Source organism: Protopterus annectens, chromosome 8.part1 (genome assembly GCF_019279795.1).
Source record: "Protopterus annectens isolate FY-2018-M chromosome 8.part1, PAN1.0, whole genome shotgun sequence".
NCBI lineage: Eukaryota > Metazoa > Chordata > Ceratodontiformes > Protopteridae > Protopterus > Protopterus annectens.
In genome coordinates, this window is record NC_056742.1 from 479,147,344 (window position 1) to 479,173,570 (window position 26,227).

At 43.9% G+C, this 26,227-nt stretch overlaps 1 protein-coding gene across 1 annotated transcript in view; it reads right to left on the reverse strand.

Moving 5' to 3' along the window:
* LOC122810153 (olfactory receptor class A-like protein 1) overlaps positions 1 to 26,227 on the reverse strand; it is a 72,235-nt gene that overhangs the window by 25,214 nt on the left and 20,794 nt on the right. Inside the window, exons 2-3 of the mRNA XM_044081628.1 lie at positions 5,278 to 5,332; positions 4,506 to 4,594 (exon numbers count right to left, since the gene is read on the reverse strand). Coding sequence (XP_043937563.1) covers positions 4,506 to 4,594; positions 5,278 to 5,332 — 144 coding nt within the window. The remainder of the gene's footprint in view (positions 1 to 4,505; positions 4,595 to 5,277; positions 5,333 to 26,227) is intronic.

Genomic DNA, 26,227 nt, shown 5'->3' on the forward strand with positions numbered 1-26,227 from the left:
TATTTATTTATCATTTGTTGACCGGGAAAGTCCGACTAGGTTCCACAGGGCCTGTTTTCAGCGGAGGCCCGGGGAGAAATGCTCCAGATGCTTTAGTTGTCTTCATTTAATTTTTTTGGCCACTGTTTGTATAATGTGCCATGTAGCGCATACTCTGGAAGTGGAGTACCCAAACCAAGAAATAGTAAAATGGAGATGTCATGTAACTAATCTGTTAGCAGTGTATTGCTCGTATGTGGACTGGCATGGCCTTCACTTGTGCTTAAAATGCATACACAAAGACCTCTACATCCAATAAACATGAAATTGCATTGCTATCCAATGTTTCTCAGCATTGCACACTCTGAAGCACCATGCATGAACAATGGTAAGCATCACGCAAAATTTTTAAACACTGTGCACACTCCCAGTATGGTATCAATAACTGGAATTGGTGGCAAAATATCAGGATACAAAATTCATTTGATGGGAAAACCTTATTCTTTATTGGGCTTGATCTCTGGTAGGCATGGTAGGTATTGGTGGTGAGGAAGTGCACTACCAAGCTTAGAGGTAGGTAATCTAGGAGTTCAAAGTGTTTGTTGGACTCCTAGCTAAACATCATGGGCCGCAGTTATTGCAGAGGGACTATTTAGGCTCAGAATACAAATCTGAAGCATGGGATTGTGTTGCCAGGGTTGTAACCAGTGCTAAAGGTATCCCCCACACTGGTGATCAATGTCAACACCATTACGACACCTCTGGAGGAGGAAGAGGGATACCCACGACCATTGGATCAGGGAATTTGGGACTGAGAACACCCAATAGATGTCTAAGTATCAATTATGGTGATTACTTGTAGAGTTAAAATCTGAATATAGTCAAGACTGGTATTCATAATGGTATTCTGTTCTGTTCTGTTCTTTACACAGCTGCAATGGAGAGAGCTTTGAATGTGAGGACCTATGCCACTGGCAAGGATGAGAGAAGCATGTGGTGTGTATGCATCAGAACAGTACTGTTATTGTCACATTAAAAGTTAAAGGCAGCTTATTTTGTATTTAATACAGTTGTATCAAACTGAGCATGCATCTCTTAACTGTAAAAGGAAATTTGCATGCATTAGTCTGTAGGCCAGAACAACTATACAGTATTAGAGAGTAGTCAGAGGTTGTGGAATCAAAAAACACACTTCTAAACTATACAATACTGTTAAATTTTCATCAATATTGCAATGTAAATTTAGACCTCTATACCAGTGGCGCAAATGGCCTTCATTAAACTGTGATCAGCATAATACAAGCATACATATGTACAATATATGCACACATCAAGGATTGCTTGATGCAATCTGTAGTATAATCTGCAACTGTTATGAGCTGGGTAGTCTTAAAAGTAAAAAAAGGTATTGTTTAGGAGTTGGCTGTCTTAAAAGTAAAGTTAAAAGAATAGAGTCATATAATTGTATCAATGCATTGTATGTCACATATGAAGTTACTAATGTTATCCCTTTTTTCTCTCATCCCAACCCGTATCTTCTCTTTTCTAAATCGTTTTGTTTTTATTTTTATTTATTTTTTTCCCCACAGCAAAGTGGAGTAGGCCTGTCCCCACAGGATCCACCTTCCCCCACTCCACCAGCTACAGCACCACTGCCCAGCATGTCTGAGACACAACCTAGCAGCACCCTCTCTGCTGCCCCTCCACAGGATAGGCCAGTGGTTCCCTCCAGGAGCAGTGGCAGACATGATGATTTTATCACCCATGACAAACTGCCAGGGGTGGTGCATAGGATTGTGCACCACACTGCTGGTGCATGCCTATGTAGGTTGGTGACACTGCTTTCCATCATTGTATTTAATAATGCAAGAAGGAGACACAGACATCAGACACTTCAGCCTTCAGCACTGTGAGGTGACAGTGGTGACAGTGCAGTGGGCAAAGACTCAGTTCTCACTGTCACTCAGCTTGAGGTCCATGGGCTCTTGATGTCCCCACCCTCACCTCTACCATGTTGTTCACCGACCTCTTGTATCCTTCACCATCTCTGTGTCTTGTCTTGTATGTCTTGTCTTGTATATCCTGTCAGTATGCTTCCTCATCTACCCAACTTAACTGACCCAAAAATACCTATGTCCCTACCCCAACATTCCTCTCTCTTTAAAAAAAATAAATAAATAAATAGGGCATCTGCCCCCCCCCAAAAGATTGTCCCATACATAACTCTCCATTTCAAACACGTGTCTTCATGATATACTTGATTTGGTCCAATTGGCTATACAACATGATTGCATTGTGGTCAAATCTCTCTCTCTCTCTCTCTCTCTCTCTCTCTCTCTCTCTCTCTCTCTCTGGAGGTGACATTACAAAGTCATATAATGATCTGCATATATGATCATTTTTTTATGTTGAATAAATGGATAGCTATGGCTCTTTCCTACCTCCCTCCTGCCCATTCCTGCCCTGTTTTCACTTTGTTTTCCCCCCTGCTTTCTCACCATTTCACTACTTTCCTATCGTCCCCATTTTCTTTCTTTAAAGAAGTAGATAATGCTGTATTCAAATCCAGTACCATCCAGACCAAAAAAGGTATGTATTACTGCGTTTAGTGCATTAACACCTGCAGAGTCAGTTAAGTATCAGGTATATTTTAGAAACTACATAACAACTATCAAACTTTAGAAATGTGGCTGGAGTTTGTGTAGTGCTTACCTACGGGCAAACAGATATATCATGCATGCCTATGTACTTTGGGATTGCTAAAGTCCAGCAGTTGCTACTGGGCCTCTAACAGATACCTGCTACTTAACTGACCCTGTGTCAGTGGTGTTAATGCAGTGATAACTTCTTTTTTGGATGTACATGGTACTGGGTTCGAATACAGTTGTAGCTAATAATTTTAACTAGTTCTACAGTAAAATTTGTTCTCTTTAGAGCATTATGGCATGATGGTGTGCATCACACATCCTCATGCAACAATGATTTCAAGAAAATAAATTGGCAAGATAGGACAGTGGTGAAATGGGGAGCAAAGCAGGGTGAACCTAGCTCTCAATGGGTAGACAAAGGTCCAATAATAGGGACAATATCTAAATATTCATTTAAAAAAATAAAGAAATGGTGAAGATATGACTGTGTTGAAATGTGGAGTCAGCATGGAGAAGAACATAAGGAAATCTTTCAGAAACTGTGTGACATTTACTATTCTTCTTCCCAGTTAGGGGTCGCCACAGAGGATCAACTGTCCACTCATGATTGGCAGCGGAGTTTTACAGTATCAAGTTGCCAGCCCGGCGCCCAACCTTCTACAGAAGGCACACACACACACTCACACCTAAGGCCAATTTGGAGTGTGCAATCCACCTGCAGCATGTCTTTGGGATGTGGGAGGAAACCGGAGCACCCGGAGAAAACCCACGCGACCACAGGGAGGACATGCAGACTCCACACAGAAAGCACCCCAGCCGAGGATCGAACCAGAGAACCTCTTGCTGTGAGGTGGCAATGCTAACCGCTGCACCACTGTGGCTGCCCGTGACATTTACTATTGATTGCATGAAATACATCTGCTGCATATCTGAATATGTGGCAGCAGGTGTTAATACAGTGTTGTTACAGGCAGATTGTACTGGGTTCAAATATTGGTGTAGGTAGTATTTTTACAAGTGTCTATGATACTTTTAAGTACATTTACATATATTGCTACCATTTACCATTGCTGTGCATTGGTTTGCAATACGCACTGTCGCGCAATCATTTTTTAAAAAATAGAAATGGGGGAGATAGGAAAGTGGTGAAATGGGGAGCAAACAGTGGAAAAAACAAAGTGAAATCAGGGCAGGAATATGGAGGGGGGTACAATAACCATAGCTATCCATTTCTTCAACAGTACAAAATGATTTATATGTGCAGAATATTACCTACATTTGCAATGTCATCTCCAGAGAGAGGGGTGACGACAACACAATCATATTGTATAGCCAGTTGGACCAAATCAAGTGTGTCAAGAAGACATGTGCACAATTGAGAGCTATGTATGGAATGAATATTTCTTTGTGGGGACAGGTGCCCAATTGATTTTTTCATTTTGAGAGAGAGTAATGTTGGGGAAGGGACGTAGGTATGCCTGGGTCAATAATTTGGGTAGGAGAGGAAGCAGACCAACAAGACATACAAGACAAGACACAGGGATGGTGAAGGTCACAGGAGGTGGGTGAATACCATGGTTGGGGTGAGGGTGGGGAGATCAAGGACCCATGGATGTCAAGCTGGGTGAAAATGAAAATTGAGTCCTCATGCACTGAACTGTCATCACTCTCACCTCACTGCACCAATGGTAGTGGTGCCTGACATCTGTGTCTCTTCCTCGTATTTTTTACAAGTCTCCATCCAGCATAGGCATGCACCAACAGTGTGGCACACAATCCCATGCACCAATCCTGGCAGTTTTTCATGGATGATAAAATCACCACCTCCATCACTGTTCCCAGAGGGAACCACTGGTCTGTCCTGCAGGGCAGAACTACCTGACGGCACAGGTACTGCAGGGTCAGCAGAGGGGGTGGTGCCAGGTTGTGCCCCAGACATGCTGGGCAGCAGTGCTGAAGCCAGTGTTCTGTGGGGATAAAAATAAAGAAAACATAAATAAATACATAAAATTAAAGAAAAGAGAGAAGATAGAGGTTGGGGTGAGGGAAAATGGATAACATTAGTAACTGCATATGTGACATACAAAGCACTGATACAATTATTTGACTCTATTCTGTTACCTTTACTTTTAAGACTACAGACTCCTAACAAATGTATGTATTACTTTAAGACTACCGAGTTCATAACAGATGCACACTATAGTACAGATTGCAGCAAGCAATCCTTGATGTGTGCATATATTGCACATATGCATATCCACATTATACTGATTACAGTTTACAGCAGGTCATTTGTGTCACTGGTATAGAGGTCTGAAGTTACATTGCAATAATGATGAACACTTAATGGTGCTGTATATTTGGTAAGTGCTTTTGTAACCCACAACCTCTGACTACTCTCTAATACTGTACTGTTATTTTGTCCCACAGAACTAATGCATGCATAGTTTCCTTTAACAGTTGAGAGATGTATGCTCACTGTTATATGAGAATATGGAATGGAACTGTTGTTTTGTGCTACAAACTAAGGCATGCATACTTTCTTTTACAGTTGAGATATGCATGGTGAATTTGATACAACTGTATTAAATACCAAATAAGCTGTCGTTAGCTTTTAATGCTGCAAGAACAGTACTGTTCTGATGCATACCTGCCATCCTTGCCAGTGGCATGGGTTCTCACATTCAAGGCTCTCTCTGTGGCAGCTGTGGATAAAACAGAATAAAACAGAATATCATTATGAATACCGGTCTTGACTATATATTCAACTTTTAACTCTTACAAGTAGTTACTGTAATTGATACAAATCTGTGGGGTGTCCTCAGTCCTAAATTCCCTGATCCAATGGTCAAGGGCATCCCTCTTCCTCCTCCTGAGGTTGTTGAAATGGTGCTGACACCAGTGCAGAGATACCAGTAGTACTGGTCAAAGCCCTGGGAACACAACCCCATGCTTCATATTTGTGTTCTGAGCTTGAATAGTCGCTCTGTGGTAACTCGGACCCATGATGCTTAACTAGGAGTCCAACAAACACTCTGTATTCCTGGACATCCCAGCTCTGAGTTTGGAAGCATGCTTCCTCCCCACCAGCCATGACTACCAGAGATAAAGCCCAATGTAGAATGAGGATTTCCTGGCAATTGCATTTTGTATCCTGATGTTTTGCTGCTAATTCCAGTTATTGCACACTTACTGTGTGTGTGGACAGTGTTTGAAAATGTTGTGTGATACACTGAGCAAACATGATGCTCGGAGTGTGCAATGGTGAGCAATATTGGCTAGCAATGTAATTTCAGGTTTATTGGATTTACAGGTCTTTGTGTATGTGTTTTAGACAAAAATAAAGGCCATGTCAGTCCACATAGCAGCAATACACTGCCAATGGACTAGTTGCTGTACATGACATCCCATTTTGACTATTTTTTTGGTCCGGGTTCTCCACTTCTAGTGTTTGTGCTATACGGGGCATTGGACAAGCAGTGTCCAAAAAAATTAAATGAAGAAAACTAAAGAAAGGGAAAAGCAAATGCCATGCTGTCATACAATCCTTGAGCAGAATCAGTAATATCTGTGTCATAGCTCTTAACATTCCATCTCCCAAATGAGAAACAGTAGCCCTCATAATGTGGAACAAATGGGCAAAATGTAGAAAACATACTAATAGCTTACTAACATTTGAAACTAGGAAGGTTATATGATGGTTAAAATGTGCTAATTATACATTTTTACACAAAAGATCTTTTAATGAATTAATGTGATTCATTTCTATTTGCCCTGAATATCAGTAAAAAATGTCATAACACTGGATTCACTTGCAAGCTTTCAAGACAAGCAAACTTACAAAGAAATGCTATCCACATTCACATAAGAGGTTTCACAGCCAGCAACACTGCTGCAAGCAGTGAAACATTTTTTAGGCACACTGCACCTCATTAATATGCATTGCAGGATGCCACACAATAAGCTACCTAAACAAGACCTGTCTGAGCAATACCTAGCAATGCTTAGCTCCACTTAGCCGGTTTGAGCATTACTAAGCAGTCCCATTCTAAGAGGTTCTCAGCAAAGATGAGCAGATTTGCACACCGTTAAGCATTGCTAGGCATTTGCCACTTTAAGCATTTCTCAACTAAGCTTAGCAGGTTTATGCACTACTGAGTTGCACTTAGCATTTTTAAAAATGGTCCAATGGTAGCAAAGGTTGGGAAAATGGACTTATTTAAGCTGCACAGGTGGGCATACAGACAGAACCTGTTGGAGTTTGACCCATGCAGGAATTATGGCAGGAGCTTGAGAGGGAGTGCACTTTCAAGCACAGTGCTGGGGCATGTTGTAGTCCAGGGTCATGGCTAGGCTCCTTGTTGAACACCATGATGACAGACTGCTGCAGGGCCACTACCAGGGCTCCAAATACATCTGAGGCCTGGGACCATCTGGCACATGACCTCACCAATGTCACTGGAATCCCCCCACACTGGTGAGCAGGTGTGTAATCATTATGATGACCTGAAGCAGAGGAACAGGGTGCTCCTGGCCCAATGGATCCAAGATACCCAGAACAGGAAAGCCCCAGCAGTTTGTATGTATATGAATCATTACTTTACCAAATTCTAGCATGAATATGTGATAGACAGGTATGCATAATGGTATGTTTTCCCCCTACAGCTGCAGAGGAGAGGACTCGCAACATAGAGGCCCATGTTAGGCACCTAGTGAGGATGGACTGATAGTGTGGTGAGTACAGCTCTATCTTGCAATGTATAGTACAATAAATAAGAAAGAGTACATTGTTTACTGCCAGTAGGTATAATGTGTTCTGAGTGTACCGCAATAAATGCGTTCTTAGACCCACATTGATATAAGTGAGTAATGCCAGGTACTGTGCAATACAGATGAAGGCATCAAACAAGCTACTATTGATGAAATAAAGCTAATACTATAGTAATATTGTGTAGGAATGACATAAGTATATACTGTAGTAATACTAATGATCTTGTAATAAAGTACACCGTGACTGAAACTGTGAAGGTAATAAATGACATTCATTCATCATCTATAGGATAGGCAGTACAACTGAAGTCAGAATTTTGAATGTAATAAACCACTGTGTCATGTCACCCTCAATAAAGTTATTTCCAGCAACTGGTGTGTTTATTCTGAACTGTTGTTGAAAAAATGCAATTGTACAGGTGCTCCAAAGAAAATATGGCTATGCCACCATGAACTGAGTGAAGTTTGGCTGATAAAGAACTGTTATGATGAAGTGTAGATGTGAAGCTGTCAAAATGATACAATGCAATTTGATATATGTTCTGCACTAAGATCTGCACCTTGAATAGTAATGTATAATGTATTCTAGTGTGTTCCCTTCAGGATTGTCTTGTGTTAACCTGTGCATTTCAGCTATATGTATACCTGAATGTAGGTACGCTGACGCAGGCAAGTATGATACTGTAATAGGTGGAGACTGCAGATATACAATGTGCAAACGTATATGGGTCAGGTATGCAACCCAGCACCCTGCTATGGTTTGTACAGATCACACATATTCACATCCACTAGGGGTTAAATGTGTACACCTGCATTAAAAGTATTAATACACAGTTCACCAGATATCTCTGTTATGCATGAATCTCATGCATGTATGTTCAACTGTCACTGCAGTCTTCTGTGACACTCTACTTATATTACCAGGTCAGACATTGTAACCAAGTGACTTTTACGTATAAATCAGTCAAACAGCTGACAGTAGTGGACCAGTAGCTCTTGGTGATATGAAATGGATATATTGTTCATTTTTGCACACAGAGACCATGGTTTGAATCCAGGGACTGGTACTAAGATGTATTTATAGTTACAGACAAGTAGTTATGACAATTTGTAGAAACAGTCATGTAGTGTTAAAAGATATTTTCTCCACAGGGCTTACAGGTAAAGAAATGTTTGTATTAGCTGTATGAAGGGTATACTAATAAACTGTATAAAGATGCACTAGTGTATGCCTGGTGTGTCTGTGAATGTGTGCTGATACTCCAACCCCTTGCCTACAAATGACAGCAGAATAGGTATATACACCATGCACTCTTCCCAATACATGTCTCTCAAGTGTCACGTGGTCACAGCTAGTGATCACTGTTGCCAATAACCTTGGACACAGATATAAATCCAGTTGAAGTATGCCAGTAGCATACTCACACAACATCAGTGCAGGGTACACCTTGTTAGTCATATATGTAGCCCTGACATGTAGGAGTCCCCTGTAGTTATGTACCTATAGTTCTCACAGCTTGGTACATACCATTCCGGGTTGACAGCTGAACAGTTATATATGTGCTACAGAAGCTATAGGGCACAGGTAGATGTAAAGTAAGGGCAGACCTGTAGAGTATTGAGCAGTACTGTTGTGAAAGATATAGCCTATTCAGTTGTTAATGGAATGTTTTTCTCTCCCCCACCCCTTATCTACATCACTAATTATTATTCATATACTACAGGTATATTGTTCTCAAAACCTAATATTGGGACTTGTGATGTATTATTGTTTATATATTTCAATGGTTGCATACTAATATACCTTCTTGAAATTCCACTGTTGTTGGCCTGTTGCTGTAACTGCTACTGGCATGCTGTTACAATAATGACTGTTATTCCATTTATGCATGTGTTCCATTTGCTATGCAATTCTATTCAGTTCTATTGTTCTGGGTTAATTGGAACATCAATGCATGCTGTCATAACTAACATTTAAATGTTTTGTTCATGACTAACCAATACATTTTGACAAACCTCAACACCATAACATGTTTAGGTAGGCTGATCCCAGCGGATCCACCTGTCATGCATCATCTGGCGGTTGCACTGGGTCCCAGCACATCTAGGACCCAACCTTGAGTTGTCTCCTCTGCTTTTCCTTCACCACACTCACATGGAACTGCCTCATGGGACAGGTCACATCCCTCCCTGGGTGCAGGCATGGAGGGGAACCTGTCACTCAACCAGTTCTGAGGTATGGTTGTAGGGTCATCCAGCAGGATTTGGATGACCCCCTGCACCATATAAATGGCAGACTGGTGCACCTTGAGGGGCAGGCTGGGCCCGGCACCCAGCGCCCAGCACAGCCACCTTCGGGCTGTGGAGGGACAGTGGTGACTGCCCATAGGTGGGGATCTCAATCCCACTGTTTCCTTCTCAGGGCAATTAGTCCTCTGATTCCTAACCACCCTCCCCATCCAAAGTGTTTACCACCGCATGTGTCATACACCGCCCCATCTGCTGTCTTGTCTGTCTTGTCTATCTACAAATGCAACCTCTCCTACTCAAATTACCTCCCCAAATGTATCGACAACCCTTCCCCAACATCCCACTCTCACTTTAAAAAAAATGTCATCTGTCCCAAAAATAATTTGTCCCATACATAGCTCTCCATTTCTTCCCCATGTACACTGACATTAATCAATTTCCCCATGAATTAATCAGCGTGTTTATGCTGCCCATACCCCTCCCTGTGGGGTTTCAGGCTCTAAATTCCAAATTGTCCACATCATGCACAGCTGATGCTGCACAAGAAATGGAGAGCTATGTTCCTTTCCTACACCCTTCCTGCACATCCCTAGCTGCCTTTATAATGTTTTTTCCCCCTGTTTGCACCCATTTCTCCACTTTCCTATCACCCCTTTTTTCTTTTCTTTTTTTGGCAATAGTGCAGGTTAAAGTGGGAATAAACAATGCTAAGCGAAGCTAAGCGGACCTAAGTGCTGCTTGGCATTGTGTCGCTTCGCACAATACCGAGCAAACCCATTTAAAACTGCTTAAAACTGCTTTAATCACTCTATCTCATTCAGGCACTGTTCTGCCCAGCAATAAAATAACTATCCCTTGCAAATCTCAAACTCAGGACCCTGTGCAATAGTGTCAGAGCAATGCACTACTAGGCTAAATCAGCTCTGGGGAGTTCATACTGCTTTTGTAAATATATCATGCAGTACAGTCATGTAACATTAGAGAAAAAAGACACCATTGCCAAGTATTGAACCCAGGACTCTGCATTAGAGTCAGAGCAACACACCACTATGCCAAATCAACTCTAGAGAAGTAGTACTGCTTTTGTAAATATATCATGTAGTACAGTCATGCAACATTTGGGAAAAAATGCACCACTGCCAAGTATTGCACCCAGGACCTTGTCAACTACGACATAATACATTACACTAGTAGACCAACTGAGCTCTGGAGAGCATGTAGTGTTTTCACAAACATATCCTGATTGCCAGTGACACACTACTTCTATAAATACTCAGACAAATCACAGTGTACTTGGGGCTGGGTCTCTGCCGCAGACAACAAACCAGTACACAGACTAATAAATGCTGCTGGATGTATGCGAGGCCTATAATAACAGGTAGAGCTGACAACTGCACAGACTGTTGCTGAATGAACACAGTTGTGCCCCCTACTTATGGCAGTGTTGTCATAAAACCTATTCTGCATGCTGACATACTGGAAATGCAGTGCAGATTGGGGTCACAAACTATGACAGGTAGCTCAGTGTCACACGTCATACCCATCTGAACACACATGTCCATGCCAATCATGCGTAACACACTGTAGGCATGCACATATGTCTTAGAAAAACACCTGTCATAATATAATATATGGTTTACTATCATAAATTCGAAAATCAGAAAAAAAATGTGTCTGCATTTTCGAATTTATACATCGGAAATGAACATTTCCGAATTAACCTAAAGTCGAAAACAGCTGTGTATTGTCGAAAATGTCGCTCGCGACATTTACGGCAATACACAGCACTCCCGTCCGTAACTACCTACCTACCTAACCTAAACTCAGTTATGCAGGCAAGCCCCTGCATTTCCTGTGGGGGCAAGCCCCCCACACCCCCCATACCTTAATATTCCAACGCCGAGATCGCACTACAGTGAGGAAAGGGATGTATTTCCCTAACCGCACTGTACCGTGATCCCCTCACATGAGCGAACATTAGAATTGCGAATGCACAGTCCATTCACAATGGTAACGTTCACTTACATCACCTGCCGAAATATGAAGTATTCGAACATCTGTTGTTCGAATACTTCATAGCCGTGCAAGTGCACGTCGGCATTGTGATAGTAAACCATAATATATTATTAGTAATATATCATATAATATATATTATCAAATAATATAATATCGTATTATGATATATATTATCAAATAATATGATAATATCATATTATGTTATATATGCTATTACTATATAATATATAATTAATATATTATATATAATCTATATGTTAAATTCCTAGCATATGTCACATCTGGACACCCATAGTCCTGGCCCACAGCCCAGTCTGTGGCACAACAACTGCATGCATGTCAATACAACATAGGAATAACTGAGCCATGCAGTGTCCAGCAAAACTGGCCGCTCCCACTGCAGACATTGCCACCGACAGAAGCACGGTAAAGGCCTGCAGGGTGACACATTTCATAATTATGAATATGTGCTCTAAATGTCACCTACCACTCTCTGGATGCCATTATTTTGTAACATATGTACCAGAGGCACATGCTTCACCTGGACTGTTATGGATACCATCAACCAGGCCATGGTGTGACACAACAGCTGACACCATTCCTCACTGACAGTAACAGCATGCTGTCCCCCTATGTCTTCACAATCCCTAGTCTGACTCCTGGCCAGAATGCAGCAACTGCAACCTGCTACACATGCAGCAGTATGTCCAGCTACCTGCTACAGACCTAACATACCTCCCAAACACCTAGAACAGAGTATCCACATGACACCCATACATCAAGGTTTGGGGGGGTGCTCATGTGAAAGGGGCATGTGTCACAGTCTCCCCCTACAAACATGCACAGCTGATAGAACAGCATCAACTGTAGCAGCATACACATTCAGATATAAAGGATGTATGACACTCACATCTGCCTGTCTCCTTACTAACCCCAACACAGATTGTTCAACAGTACACTGTTACAGAATCTGAAAGTCTAACAATGGCCAGTCATTGCATGCTAAACTGTTGACATAACACATCGATCCAAAGAGTGGACAGTATTTCTACCTATCCTCTGCAAAGCTGTGGCTCCAACACCTCCATAATGTCCTCCTCACAGGCCAGGAAAATGGGTAAGGCCCACATGAAGGCCTTAATTATAGCACTGTGTTGCCATGCAATTGGCAAATGGAAAGGCAACCCAGCTGTTTTGGATGCAATTAGCAAGTGCAAATCACAGATTGGTGCAGAGGCAATCATCTGCTCATGGGCAATACCTACAAAAGGCAAGCTGCCACCTATGGTAAACAGGTCTGACACTTTTGTCATGAAGACAGACTGTGATTCTCTAGGATACTACAAATGGATTTCTCCTCTCAAAGGAGTACAGCACTATACCAGGTATGTCATTGAATGAAGCATGTAATGGAATGCAGATGGGGGATGCAGTCATGGGAAATAAGAAGTTAAATAGTAGGTCTCAACAACATTGCTTGGACTGACATGTTGCTGTTGGTCTGCTGTTCAACACCTATGGCCATCCCTAGTGGCCCTGTCTGCAGTGACATAGATCACAGCTCTGGCCCCTGACTCACCACAGCAATGGTTAGCTCATGACTGCAACTTTTGTCTGTTGTACAATAATGACAGTAAGTACTGGTGGATACTGCCATGTGACATCAAGTACTGTCAGTGAACCCCTCTCAGTCTGTGAATGTCATACAAGCTTAGTTCAAAGATTGTCCAGGTGTCCCTGATCATTCATTACACACCTGGCTAGGTCACTGTGTACCCCACACTTTTATCTGATTGCCTGACACCTATGGATAACATACCTGGTGACCCCCTGCAACAGAACAACAGGTTATTGGTACTAGTAGTGGAGGACACTGGCTCTGGCTCAGCAGCAGTGCATACATATTGAGCATACAATATAAGGGGAATGCATACAGTACCACATATTCATGTACCATTACTGTGTTCCCAGGAGTCTGCCATGTCACAGACACTTTCCCTGAATGCTGGGGCAGCCATCACGTATTGTCCAACTGGTGTGTGGAAATACACATTTGTCTAGCAGCGGGTCTGCATCTATCAGGCACATGTACACATTCTGCAAACATCTGGGTACTGCAGATGTCAGACAGCTATGAGGAGGACACCCTATACCACATACACACTGCTCTCAGCTATTGTGTAGCACAGATGTTGGTGGAATGTCCACATGCACATGTACCACTCACCTATTTTTCGGATGTAGGCTGGATGACAGGGTACAGTAATGTTGCCCATAGGGGACACCCAGCAGTCGATGATAGTGATGGGTGTGGACACATAAAAACACAGTGTGTCACACCACTCAGGCCATATTTGGTAGTCTTGGTACCATATGAGGTTACTAGGCTATAGCCCCTGAGCAGCCATATGCCTAGGCCAGATGTTAGCCCATGTGTATGCAAGGCAGCACTTGATGCCCCCATCCAACAAGGACACAGGTGGTATCCCAAGGGTGTATGTGCAGTTAACCATTCAGTTATCCAGGGTATGCCTGCAAAGGTGTAAATAGCTACCCTGCCTGATATGAACAGGGTGCCCTTTCCACCGCAGGCTGATTGTGTGGGACACACATCTGAGCTGCCAACAAGCCAACTTCATGTCACTCATCAGGTTGTGTGTGTGTGTGTGTGTGTGTGTGTGTGTGTGTGTGTGTGTGTGTGTGTGTGTGTGTGTGTGTGTGTGTGTTAACAGAGTCGAGCATGACTTGCACTCGTGCAGCAGTCCCAGCAATGTGGAGTCCGTGACTGCCTTGCATGCAACACTGAGGTCACCAATGATGATTATGTATTAAACTGGGTAGAGGATTAGCCTTATAGCCTATTGGTGTGTGGTAGATGTTTGATGCCCTGGTGTTCCCTGGTGGGGAACCTCTGTGATGTCCCCAGCTGCTGCATGTGCTTTGTGATGTGAATGATGAACAGAGAATTATACACATTAATGGTCCTCATTGGGGGGAAAGCATGGAAGTTTATACCCCATGTCCCGTGATGACATACCCTTATGTATGACATGGGCCATTTAGAAGGTTTATCTTACAATGGAACCAACATTGTGTTGACATGTCATGTTGCCAAAGACTTGTGTCCACAGCACCCTCATGACTGATTGTGTGCCTGGGATGTTGGCTGTACTCTGATAATATGTGGGGAAGTCACTTTCCCCATAGGAGTTCATACTGCATGTCCTGGCATGCGGCCTGAGGCCATGTGTCTGGCAATGGTCATGTATCTGTCTGAGACCATCATAGGCAGATGCCCACATCACTAGGGAATCCAGTGATGGCAAACAGCATGCAGTCATCCACAGACATGGTTGGACATAGGCTAATGGCTGTTACATGCACCTCAGATGTGTGCATCACACATAACAGAGGCCCAAACATGGAACAACAGGTTATACACCTACATATGGGTCAACTGCTTGTGGTGTATTTCCCTATGTGGAATTGGTGGGTCATGTCAGTGCACCAGTGTGCTACCCCTATGGCATCACACCATATGTTACCATAGGGTAGCACCAGTGTGCTACCCCTATGATAACGTATGGTGTGATGCATACTTGGGAGTGTTATATCCATAATGGCCATGTGGTTTATACTGTCACATAGTTTGTCCAGGTCACGGTAGGCATTATGCCCTGTCACCCCCATCCACGGCTTTGGTGACTGTGTCATAGAGCTCACCTGAATGTAGCAGACATGAACCCTTCCTTAACAAAGTAGGCACATGGCAGTGGTGACCTGTTCCCCACATATAGGAGACAGGGAGGTACTGTGCATATGCTGATATACTGATGTGGAACACAGGGAGTGAAGCCTACACCAACTCTGTCAGGCATCCAGTATGCTATTCCAACAGCACTGGTATAGCTGGTGTCCTTGCACACCACAAGTGATCAGCTGCTACCTGTGCTGTTGCAGACATATGTGCAGTAGGGGAGATGACTGTCTGTAGTGGATGTAGATAATGTAAGCACTGTGTTTGTTGTGCAGGTTTTCAGGACCAATCTCATTATCACATACATGCTAAGGAGACATTGCTCCAGAATGGGGGCCTGCCCCTATTTTGTGTCAAACAGTGGTATGTTATCTCTGTTATGGACAGTATGTTTTGCACATGTCCACCAGACAGGTGTACATATCCAAGCAGAGAATGATGTAAGCCTATTGGGTATACCTGACTACATGAATCTATACAAATGCACATACAGCACTTGTGTGTATGTGTGGATATTAGTGCCAGTCATTAATGAGGGATTGGGGGCTGTGAGGCTGTGTAACCCCCCCCCCAGGAGGATGTGTTCCACGTCGGAGGTGTATGTATGGCTGAGCCTAGGTAGGCGGGTATTGTGGGAGATGATGATTGCAAATGTGACTGCATGATGGTTGCTTTGCCATGGAGGATGACACTGTCAGGATGCTGCAGTGGTAACCTATGTTGTGTTATGTCAGCTGCAATACACCTTCACCTCATGTGGGTGTAGCCCCTGACCGCACCAAGATGTTTGTACATCTACTGTTGAAGGCTTCCTGGCCATTTGTGTACTGGCATGGCTACATCTTACAATGTATGGTAGGGTCATTCAAATGACACAGGATCAAGGGTACAGACCCGACTCATAATACATTCGATGAGGTCCATATACTGTAGGCAGAATGGGCTTCCTGGTCACATGTGGTGGCTGGTACCTGGTTGTGATTTGCATAGGTTTGTCTTGGCAATGGTGAACTGCCCCTGCAGTGTCCCCTGTGCATCTTACTGCCTGTACAGCATGGAGGTGTGTATGTGTCTCATATATAGAAGAAACACCACATCACATGGCATTACCGGTTACACTTTGCCTTCTGCATGTATGATAGGATGGATGACCATGTAAGGCTGGGGTGCTCTCTGCAGCTTGGAACCATGGCCTGTGTGAGTGCACAGATGTCTGCTATTCCCAGGGTAGGACTGCTTGTAATGAGGGCAAGGTCATGTGTACACCTCTAGCATTTAGCGGCATGGCCTTCAATGTGTGTGTACTGACACTTGTATGTTGGTAGTGATAACTTCACCAATGTTACTAATGGAGTCACTATGGGTATGGTGGGAACCACTGCCAGATGCATGCATACCAGTGAAGACAGATGGAGGCCATCTCTCGCAGAGCATCGTGGTCTGTGTAACATATCATCCCAGACTCACAGGTACTGGAACCCCTGGAATATCACAGGATAAATATGTACATGTTAGGGGCAATCATTCCCTGATTGTATTGCAATATCCATCTGGGTGACAGCATAATGTTGCATAAGGCTAGGGACATACCTGCCTGGGACACATAACCAGTGTACTCACTCATGTCTCACTGCATATAGTCCAGGGACTACATGTCAGGTCAGGCACACCAACATGTACAGTGACAGACCCATGACAGTACCTGTTTGTGAGAGACAGCAGTGTGTATGCAATATGGTCAAGTCTGGAAACTGACACAAACGTAACTTTGACCATCCACATACCCAACCAGGTCAGACGCACACCAGTGAGTCTCTACTGGAGTCCCCTATGTGTAACATGTTTGACATCGGCTCATGCCTGCATGGTTGTGGGACACAAGTGTGTGGCCATGTGTGGTATGTGCTGTGTACAGCTGTGGTGTTCATGTGTGGCTATGCCTCAGAGATCCCCATTTGTTTGTGTATGCATATGTTGAGAACCTCTGCAGATGTTTGTGTGTGCTGTGTAGGCATGGGTGTTGTGTGAGGTGTACTGTTTGTGTTGATGACCTGTTTGGGGACAGATATGCAGCCTTGACAGGCAGGGAGCATGGACTGGAGGCTTCTACAGTCATTGCATCTCTCACACAATGTGTTCATTGGTGGTGTCTGTAGATGGCTGTCCACCCATGTACATGAGGCAGGTGCTACACAGTGCCAGGACACCAATATCAACCACACTGGCTGGGGAACTGTAGGACATTGTCAAGCCATATAGTCCAGATTCTGAGGGAGGAAGGCCAGGGAGACCTGAGGGGTGGGTCTATGGACCAGGTGAGTACTACTACAGTAGAAGGCTGACACCAACCACATCAGTCCATGTAGTCAGCCTATGAACAAGCAGTAATAGGTGCAACAGCTATATGCAGTGCAACACCTCATAGCACATGTAGTAATTAGCATGAAACATCAGGATCAGGAAGACAATGCATGCTGTATTGCCAGTATGTTGCGATACCCATAGACATAATGTGGTGATAGATGGTGGTGGTATGATGTGGGGGGTTAGTGGTGGATAGTGCTGGGAAAAGTGGATGTTCAGGGTCTGTACATAATGGTGAGCAATGTATGCAGTCATGTGATGTGTTCCCCTGTTCATGTCTTTCAGGTGGGATGTAAAGACGACGCAACCCAGCCTTTTCAGAAGCTGAGACCGCTTCAATTATTGATGCCCTGAGACTCCATCACTGGGTGCTGTTGTCAAGGAGCCACCATAACCATCAACAATGCACTGCCCTGTGAGCAGACCTGGTAGCAACAGTGAATAATGTGGGCCACCAGAATAGGAGTGATGAGAAGGTCCGGCACCGTGCTACTGATCTCATACACCATGCACGGCAATGTACTGCAGCTGTGGCCAAAGACCATGCTGGCACAGGGGGAGGGACTGCTATACAACCACCACCCTCAGCCACAGAGGAGTCCGTGGCAAACCTGGTGTCAGCCACCAGCTCACAGGAAACCATCAGTACATATGTAGTGGAATTGGGTGGCACAGAGTCCAAAGCCAAGGAGTGTTCAGGTAAGCCTCCAGTGGTCATCACATTAATACTGTAGCATTCATACTGGCAGCCTCTGCATTCCTGTAGGCATATATCAGGTCAATCTGCATTTGTGGTTGGGGTTTATTAATGCACACATGTGCACACATATTGTGAATGTCAGCAATTTGGGTGGTATCACAGCTTGTACTGTACTTGTTGATAAATGCACATATTATCCAGTACCATTGCCATATGTGTCTGTGCTAAAACTACCTCTCCCACACAACTCCATAGGTATCTCTGGTGTGGCTGGGGAATATCAGCCTGTAGCCAGTGAGTGCGGAACTGTCATGTTATGGCTCACCTATACCCTAGGCATGTTAAGGGCTGCCATTTTGCCAAGCACACAACTGTTAAGCATACCCATATTGCAATATGTGCATGTTAAGTTGTGGTGGGGTTCAATGCAGTGCATTGCATTAGTAATCACAGTAGCATATTTGCAGGAGCTGTAACATATTAGCACATAATTTTGTACAGGTGTAGCCACTGTGCTATACAGGGGTGCATTACTGTTGTGTACATGGGTGCACTGTGTGTTAGGTGAAGGTCTATTACATACTCTGACTTGTCACGTATCTCACAGGTGTATAGTACTAGAAACTTTAATGGGACGTAGCTGCACTGCATGTTGTTGAGGGCCTGTCCAGAGTGTGTCTGTTGTGGTCTGATTGTGTACTGTGCATGCATCAGTCAGAAGGTGTGGTCTGTATAATGCTTTTGCAGCACATCACGTGTGTGTGTGTGTGTGTGTGTGTGTGTATGTGTGTGTGTGTGTGGTTCAGCAAACATTATAGTGCAGGAATTAATGTAGTCATGTATTCCCCTCACAGGTGACCATGAGGACTGGAGTGTGACCCCCTCACAACCTGATGTTAGTGTCCCATTGGACTCTGATGATGATAGTAGCCATTGTGAGCCACAGGTGGGGTTGTTGGGTGTGAAATCTGTCCCATTGGTTGATATCACATTTCCACCCACAATGTCCCCACACACGGTCTGTATGCCCACACATACCCAGTCCCCAGCAGCCACAGATATTGGGTAGTCAGAGGGTGGTGGCATTGAACAGGGTAGTGTAGTGACCATAGCATCAGTGACTGTAGACACTAGCCATAACCAGAGAGCTGGCAAAGTCCTACACAGGCAGATTTACAGGGGTGCTCAAAGGAGGACTACTTCCCATCCAGCCCCTGTCAGAGGTGTCACAGGACATGTCACCCGACACATGTTTTGGTCCATCATGGAGGCACAGGCACACTGTGAACGATACACCAGACAGATGCTCAGGGTCATGGATGCAACACTGTCTGGCATGCATGACACCCTCCATGGCATTGGTGATGCCTTATGTCATTTTGCTGCTGTAGTGGATAGAAGGTGGGGTGAGACATTGTCAGTCCTTAAACATGCAATGTCTGTGCTTGAACATGTGGTGGGAGTAGGGCGTCAGACACGTGGACGTAGGTCAGCAACATCAGCTGAGAGACCACGTGGCCATGCAGTCACACTCTTGTAGCGGCAGTGCCACCAGCACTAATGAAGGCAGGATGCTGTCCACACCACAACATGGCAGGCCATGGGCACGTGGTCTTGGGCAGTCCCGTGTGGATCACAGACTCAGCAGACACTGGTTACTGTCAGGAAGTAGTACTCCATCTGGCCTTGGTCATGATGGTGCCAGTGCCACTCCTGTCATAACCAGTTCCCATGTTCATGGCCAGAGATGGTGAACTGTACATTCTGCCATGTGCAGTCCATGGCTGTCCATCATACCCTCGTGTAGTGCTACCACATGGCTTGACAGTGTGCATGCACACACTCACACATCACTTTCATATGTAGGTCACTGACAGATGCACACAGCTCCTCTCCATGGCCCAGCTGACCAGCACCCCTCCAGACACACACACACACACACACACACACACACACACACACACACGCACACACACACCAACACACACACAAACACACACACACCCATATGATGTCAACTGTTTGGCACGGTGTAGGCTTTTGCCAACCCCACACCTCAACCTATGCATGTGATGATTCCTGTGCCACATCCCTGTTATTCATACCATCAATGCAGAGACATGCCAATATGTGTCTGTTACACAGGGTGAATATACTACAGGTAATGGCAGTGTGTAGTGTAGTAGTGTTATGGCCTGTAAGGTGCTGTATGCAATTGTCATGCGTAAACATCAAAGTGCACATACCTTTGTGTCATGATGTTTTATTGCTATTAGTACTGCTGACTGACTGTTGTTTCACAGACCTTATACTGTTTCCATTCCAGGTGTCAGTGTGTGTAAGTTGTGGCGGGCTTCTGCCAGTATGGGAACCAATGATGGCAGAGTGGCAACACAGAGACCTTTTCATTGGCAAGGTATGGCTGTATGTGTCCGTGTTTACCTAGATGTGTATGCATGGAACAGTGTGTGAGGGACAATGGGGGCAGACAGCATACCTTGCATGCATACCCCTTGACACAGCATGCTAGTCTTGCTACATGTCACCTGGGAGTTCTGTAGGATTATAGGTTCATAGGTACAGAGGAAGTTACTACACTACGGGCCCTGAGTCCCTTACAAGCCTATCCAATACTGTATCCCTGTCAGAATCATCTATCAGCATCTGTTGCCCCTGCTATTGCTTGACACACTTTGGACCCCTGGGAGAGATGTTTTTTGACACCCACTCAATTTTGATACAGTTGAGGGTCTGCATGGTACTTTGACATTTTTGGGGAGTGCATTCCTGACACAAGCCAGCCTCTGGGAGACAAACCTGTCTCTCCAGCTGTTTATTTTTGCTTTGCCATATGTGATTCAAGCCTGTTGTACCAGTAATGCACACATTGCCATCTAGGCATGCCACAGCCCACCTGTGGACAACCTGTCCAATACCGGGTGGTGCATTACTGCATTACTGATTCGAGGCTGTCTGCATGGGACAGGTGTTGAAGGCCATGGATAACCTTTGTTGGTGTTAACATATCCTTACCATTTGGTGCAGATATCTGCATAGCTGCATACCAGACCAGTCATGCTGCTAATGTCTTGTTGTACTGACTGAGGACTATACAAAGGTAATGTCCACCTTTTGTCTGTATGCAGTCCCTTTACCTATGTGGTGAACCACATGCAAGCCTTTTCTAACCACTGCCACTACTTCATGGGTGACTGCAACAGTGTTATCAACCTGCGTAGCCAGGTCTGTCACTGCAGTTTGTGTGTTTATGGGGTTGTTGTTGATGTGGGAAGTAGTGGGTCCATGTCCTTGCCATATGGTACAATGGTATCGTTTTCTGCATTCAGATGGAGGCCAGGACCTGGCCACCATTCCATACCCACTGTATAAACCCACTGCAGTGTGTTAACATCAGTTTGTGGATCAATGACAGACAGCACACTAATCACAAATGCCACAGCTTTAGGCGGTACCCACATATGTGGGAGGTGGCAGTTTGCAGTCATGCTGTCATACATGTGGGTCATTGTGGCTGGAAGCTAATCACAAGGCATACACATGTCTACATATTGCACGCACATAGGCAACACAGGATAGGGTTGCCACCTTATCAAATGTGGAATGTGGGACACATTTTGTAGTATTGTGATACTTGGCAGGACATACCATAACCCATGGCAGGTGTACCAGACATGACTTCCCTTTGTTTGATAATATTACTGCTTATTTGTGTCACATCATCATATGTTATGTTAATTCTCATACCAGTAAGATGTGAAGTAACTGCCTTGTGCAGGTAGTAGACAATCTTAGAAGATGTTTGTTGTCCTACACTCTGGGGTCCTCTATATTGTTTGTGTCATTGCCACAGGTCACATCTGGCTAAACATGGACTACAACCTGCAGGGTGGGACAGGTGCTGGCCATAACCCCCACCTCTACAGATGTCTTCAGAATGTCCTGCTGTTTGCCACATATTTTTGTTACATTTGCCTTAATATTGTGGTTTTCTGGCAATGTTGTGTGAATTCATTAAAGACTGACATTACACAATACTGACAGATATTTGCCTGTCAGACGTCCTACCCTTCAGAAAATGCATGCAAATGCACATTCTGTTATGCTATCTCCTGTGTATGTTTGTCAGAGCAATATTTAAAGATTGACCCTAAAATGTGGGCTTTGTCCCACTGTTCTGCATGGCTTTGTCCAGATGTCTTTCTCTAGGTGTCAGGTTGTGTATTTGTGGCCAGAACACAGGCACAGTGCTGCAAGGGGATATACATATGTACACACACACACACACACACACACACACACACACACACACACACACATGAACTGCCCCTGTTGACAGTAGATCCCCTACCTGGCTAGTTATACATATGATTGCGCAATATACATCGCACATGAACCACAGAGGTTATACAGTTTTGCAGTGTCTGCCACTACTACTCTGGAGTTAACAGGGTGGCATAGGCACACAAAATGGTATAAGCATTGCACATACACAGGCAAGACAGCCACACTGCTATGGAAGATATGCATATACAGTACTGAGATTACAACCCCTACCTATCTAGTTGTATGCAGTATAGTACTATGTCCTTAATGCATATGCCATGGAACTGATATGCCTGGGCCATACCTCTTAACCTGGTAGAACAATACATGTGGACAAAGCTTTCAATAATGGGATGATACAGGTCCAACAATATGGACAGGATTTACATATTGCTCTTATAAACAGTTTCATATTACTATTACTTTTGTGAAGGGTATGAAGTCTGACACTCAGATGTCTGTCATTATTGTCTGACTTTAGCTCGTATTGCTTTGCCAGTGATTGGCCAGGAAACCATAAGTTTATGACACACAGACAAAATATATGAGCCAATCATCTGGACATTCTGCAAAACTATACACATTTGAGAGGTATGGCCTGCAGAGTGTGAAACAGTGCATCCAAGGTTGATGACGTCAACAGGCCCTGTCAATGCAATGGACATGCCAGGAGGGCAGAACAGTCCACAAAATGGTATAACCAGCCCCATCACACACACACAAACACACAGATGGCGGTCTTGAGATTAGAACCCCTACCTATCTAGTTTATTGTAGTATATAGCTATGCATTTATTGCATGCGCCACAGAACTTATATGCCTGCAAAGTGTCCAATGCTGTATCTAAGGTGGATGACATCAGCAGGCCCTGTAAAGTAGGGCAATGGGTGGTTTACAGTATAGAACAAGCCTAAAAATGGTTTAACCTACCAACACACACAGTTGCCAGTGCTGAGACTAGAACTCCTACCTATCTAGTTGTATATATTATAGTGCTATGTACTTATCGCATGCACCACAGAGCTTTTATTACTGAAGAGTGTCCAACGTTGCTTCTAAAGTGGATGACATGTACAGGCCCAGTACAGTAGTCAATGGTGGTTTAACAGGGTGGAACAAGCCTTCAAATGTATTGCCATCGCACACACATAGGCAGCAAGTACAGACAGCCGCAAGGGGATATCCATAAACACACTCGCACAGACTGACTTGCCATTGCTAGGATTATAACCACTACTTATGTGTACACTATATTGCTACATACTTATTGCATGTGCCATGAGGCTTATTTATGTGAAAAGTGACACTGCTGTTGGGGTGGATGACATCAGTAGCTGCTGACAGGTGGGCCACTGTTGTGGATGACACTAGTATCAGGCCCAAAAAATGGGTGACCACTATACAGACATAGGGCTGTTGGGCATGTGTATTCTGCTGTAAATGTAATAGATACAGAAACTCACACACATGCACATGCACACACACACACACACACACACACACACACACACACACACACACACACACACACACACACACACACACACACACACACACAAGGCAGGTGATGTGAGATTGCAACCCCTACCTCACTACTGTTACATAATGGAGCTCAATTGGGCATGTGTATTCTGCTGTAAATGTAATAGATACAGAAACTCACACACATGCACACACACACACACACACACACACACACACACACACACACACACACACACACACAAGGCAGGTGATGTGAGATTGCAACCACTACCTCACTACTATTACATAATGGAGTTCACCTTCATACTTGCACGTGCCACTGGTTACAATGGGTATGCAAATGGCTGCAGCAGTACTTCACTGTATGCCTTTCAGGGTGTCTCTCTATCTCTCTCTCTCTCTCTTTCAATCTGTCTCTGTCTCTGGCTGTCTCTCTCTTCCCCTGTGTCTGCCTGTCTATAATTGTTATATTTGTATACATTACCTATATATATATATATATATATATATATATATATATATATATATATATATATATATATATATATACACACACACACACACACACACATATATATATATATATATATATATATATATACATATATATATATATATATATATATATATACACATATCACACTTATCAGATACAAATATATGTGCCATATACAGATAGATTAGGGTAACTCTGTGTGATGGGGGTGGTGAGAGAAAGTTAAGGTGTACATAGCTGTGTGTATGCAAAGGCATATACAGTATGGACAACACCGCTCAATAGTCAGATGTGGGTTTAGACATGGGCAATAATTCTCTAATAGTCAGATGTGGGTTTAGACATGGGCTGTAATTCTCTAAGTGTCGGAGCATGCCCAGTATGACCTTCAATAGTAACAGTGGGACTCCAGTCCGGAGCTGCCAGTAGTCCATTCCAGGATTTTTGTGCTACAGCTGATTGGCTGATGAAGCTGTGTAAACAGTCCAGCACCTCAGTGATAGAGAGAGATCTCCTGGATGTGTGCTATCCTTATTAACTGAGTCATATCCTGGGGTGGTTACAGAGTGCACTGGACTGAGCAGAGTTTTCCATAATATGTGTGGTATATTCTACATAGCACTGTGATTTCCTGGTACATCAGTGGCAGATCAGTATAAAATAATGTGAGGGAGCACTGACATACATTTGTTTACACACTCCATACACTGAAGGAAACTATGTTACAGCAGAAATTGTTCTAGTGTGTACATTCTACAACTGTCTGGCCAGTGGTTCCTCTTCCCCTTATATGTGTCTTTGTCCTTTTATAGTCCAGTCACAGCCTTTTTTCCACAGTTGGTGCTGTTATGTATTTTTAGTTATGGTGTGAGTGGGGTAGAAGTCGTAACATCACACACAGTATTACAGACTTCACACCTCTGACTGTACCTGTTTAGCAGGTTGTCCATCACTGTGCCCCATACATCTGCTGTGGTCCTCAGACAGTTTGTGTTGCCCTGTTATTTTAAGGCTACATGTTGGCCATAGCTCTCAAACTCTTACAGACAGACATATACACAGGCCCATTTATGACAGTCATACAGAGCCCCAGGCATGGGAGCAGGCTCTTAATATTGCTGTTCCAAATGTACATAGTTGGTAGAATGGTTTTGTATTAGCTTGCATTTAATTATGGGTATGACATCTGCACCTCAACAGTCTGTCATTGATGTTTTCACATCAACCTTTAATTGTTTGCAAATAGTTTCCCAGGAAAATGCAATGGTATGACAAGCAGAACAGATATTTAAGGCATACATGTAGACATTCTGTGACACCCTGTCATTCTAGGGGTATGGATGGTACCCACTTACCTGTTTTCAATGCTGACACAGTAATGTGGCAGTCTTTATATCCTGGTGGTAGACTGACCTGT